The sequence below is a fragment of the Sipha flava genome, unplaced genomic scaffold (genome assembly GCF_003268045.1).
Source record: "Sipha flava isolate LNK unplaced genomic scaffold, YSA_version1 88_pilon_pilon, whole genome shotgun sequence".
Taxonomy (NCBI): domain Eukaryota; kingdom Metazoa; phylum Arthropoda; class Insecta; order Hemiptera; family Aphididae; genus Sipha; species Sipha flava.
Genome location: NW_020273630.1, coordinates 277,999 through 280,981, shown reverse-complemented (window position 1 = coordinate 280,981; position 2,983 = coordinate 277,999). Strand labels below are relative to the sequence as shown.

General features: G+C 29.5%; 1 protein-coding gene across 2 annotated transcripts in view; it reads right to left on the bottom strand.

Annotated features, from left to right (window-relative positions):
* LOC112693561 overlaps positions 1 to 2,983 on the bottom strand; it is a 24,502-nt gene that overhangs the window by 2,267 nt on the left and 19,252 nt on the right. Inside the window, exons 6-8 of one of the 2 annotated variants that reach the window (XM_025568681.1) lie at positions 2,538 to 2,676; positions 1,494 to 1,704; positions 656 to 908 (exon numbers count right to left, since the gene is read on the bottom strand). In XM_025568681.1, coding sequence (XP_025424466.1) covers positions 656 to 908; positions 1,494 to 1,704; positions 2,538 to 2,676 — 603 coding nt within the window. The remainder of the gene's footprint in view (positions 1 to 655; positions 909 to 1,493; positions 1,705 to 2,537; positions 2,677 to 2,983) is intronic. The other variant, XM_025568682.1, reaches the window with a different exon arrangement.

Below are 2,983 nucleotides of genomic sequence, written 5' to 3'. Positions count from 1 at the left end.
CCCCCCCCCCCCCCGTTATCTCGGTCTGAATTCGCCCCTGGATCAATCGATAGCTATTGTGTTTGTGGTGAGAATTATAGATTTAAAAAGAGTGATTTATTGAATTGTACAGTTAATCATAAAATTTTAAATATAATAATAATAATATGTTACTAATGACCAACTCGTGAAAAGACGAGTAAAATGATGCGAGTGCGGGGTTCGAAACCAAGTTTTTCTTTTTAATTCGGATTTTTTCACTAGAGCTTTTTTGTTTTTATACACGACATGTTTTATTTAAGTTTTCTTATGTGTTTATAACATTGAACCGTTTTGTGTTATCACTTTTTGATAATTATAGAATACTTTGTTATCTTTAAGACGTTTTTTATTGAAAGATTTATGGATTATCAATGTCTGGGTTTTAGTTCTAGATTATTATATTTTTGTATTGTAATAATTCTTATCTATTGCCGTATTATTTGACCTGGTTGCAAGCACGGATTTAAAAATGAAAAAAGGGGGTTATGTCGATTTGTACGAAGTCTTACGTTTAATTTTTTTTTTTAATATTTTAAGTTCCTACATCTGATATGGTTCTACCTAATGTCTAAGGGGGGGAGGCTTCAGCCCCCATAGTCCCTCCTTGTATTTACGCCTGCCTGATTGGACTCACCGTCGCATTTATAGTAGTCGTTCCGTTGCTCGGACTACCACCGCAATTTGCCACCATTAGTGCATTGGAAATATTCATTACATCTTGGTGTAATTTTATAACTTGATTGGTGGAGTACGCTACTGTCCTCACAACTTGATCGGTCTGTGTCTTACCGAGTTCCGAGAGCTCCGCAAACATCTTTTCCTCCTGACTTCTTTGGGTTTTCAACGTTTTCGATATTTGTTCCAACGCTGTAGTCTCAGAAATAGTTCTAAAACACACAACAAGCATAATTAATTACATTTACAGTGATTATCATTTATGTTTCGTTAAAAAACTGTACTAGGTACGCGTCATCATTTGCTGACGGTGCGTGAAAAATGTTTTTTTTGTAGAAATTCTGTATATCTGTAATAATCAATTATCTTTATAATAAAATATGCTGTTTGTTTTTATTAACTGCAATTTTTTTTTGGTATTTATTTTCTAGTTACCAATGCAAGTAAAACTATCTGTGAATGAAGGATGAAAGATTTAAAAATAATCGACGGATTTAACGCTCGAAAATTTGATTACAGTAAAAATATTATTATTGTAAAATTAATGCAAATCTCGATTCTCCTAGAATCTTAAGTATTTTGGTACTCGTCTTATAACTAAGTAATATATTAATAAATATACCAAACCCAAATAGTTGTTAAGCATTGTCATTTTTATTTGATTTAAATATATAAGACTCTTATAAAACATATTATTGACAAACTTTGAACCATTTTCTCGTTTAAAGTTATAAATATTAAAGACAATAAGGCGTTAGGATTTTAGAATAAGAAATAGTCTGATTTTTCTTACTCACTTGTTATCGATATGATTCATTATCCGTTCTAGTATGAAAACCATGTCGTTTTCGATTTGATGTTCGTTTGATTGCAATCGATGACAGTTGACCATAAACAAGTTTTGTCCGTCCACGAGCAATTGCAGTTGCTCTTTGAATTTGGCTTCAAGTTCTTGTTCTGATTTCTTCTGAATTGCCGCTATTTCGCTAATGGCCGCTTCCATGAAACCTAAAGTGGATAAAAGTATTTCTACTCAATACAATGCAATTTTCTATGATCTTATAATTTTTATTCTAATTTAAATTATACAGTGATCACCCTTCTGCCTTAAAATTGCAAATTTAAATTTGCATTTAAAAGTTTTCCATTTGATAGGTCTGATCGTGTACGTTTTATACTCGTATTATTACAAAAATTCTTTTTTTTTCTCCCATTTTTTGTATATAAATGAAATGATTTTAAGGTACAAGAAATGACCAAATGTTTCAAATTTTCACTTTTATCTATTCTCGATTATACTATTTTATTTGTATGTCGCTTACAGGTTTCATTATTTTTTCTACAATCTTTATTTCATTAAATACTTACAAATTTTATTTATTTATCGAGTAAAAGTATTCAGTTTCAAACTAAAGTTACGAGTAAGTTTATTGCAAAAACATTAAACATCAACGTCTGTTCCACCACTGAAAATATTTCATTTTGCATCTTTTATTTGACATCCAATGTAAATATTTATCACAGATAAAAATGTATAATACAAAACTAAAATATAGTATTAAACAACCATAAATTATGAAGAGTATTTTGAAACTCATTCTTATCATCATGATTACATTGTTAGAACCCGAAGTAATACGTATATTAGTAGTTACGGATATCTATGTTTGTATTAAGTTTTCTACTTTATGAAACTTAGCAACTTGGTACCTATGTCATTTTTACTGTATTATGTAAAGCTGATAATTGTCTTTAAATATTAGGATTTGATTGGCTATGCTCATCATTTTAATTGCGTATTGTTAGGTTTGCCGAAAAAAAATTATAATTTTCATTCTTACTGTCTAAAAATTCGCTAATCACGTCATGCCTATCGGAGTCCAATCTCCGACGGTATTTATCAGTAATTTCGATCAATTCTTTGAGTAAGATTTGCATGTCATCCGAGCGTTCTTTGAGTCCATTATACATACTGTTTACCTACAGCACACCATAAACTATAACATTTCATAATTAATAAATTATTGTTACATTTGAACCGTAATAACTCGAACTTGAAGGGGATAGGAAATTTGAGTTGTTAAAATTTTGAAAATAACTGTTTAGAGTGCTAATAATAACATGTAATTCGAGTTATTGAGATTCAGCTGTGTTAAGCGTTATATTTTAATCATCCTTTAATTTTTTAGAGGTCGTGTAAGCTTGATATAATACAAAAATTGTAAATATGCGTTTAAAACATCTATATATATATATATATATATATATATATATATATATATATATA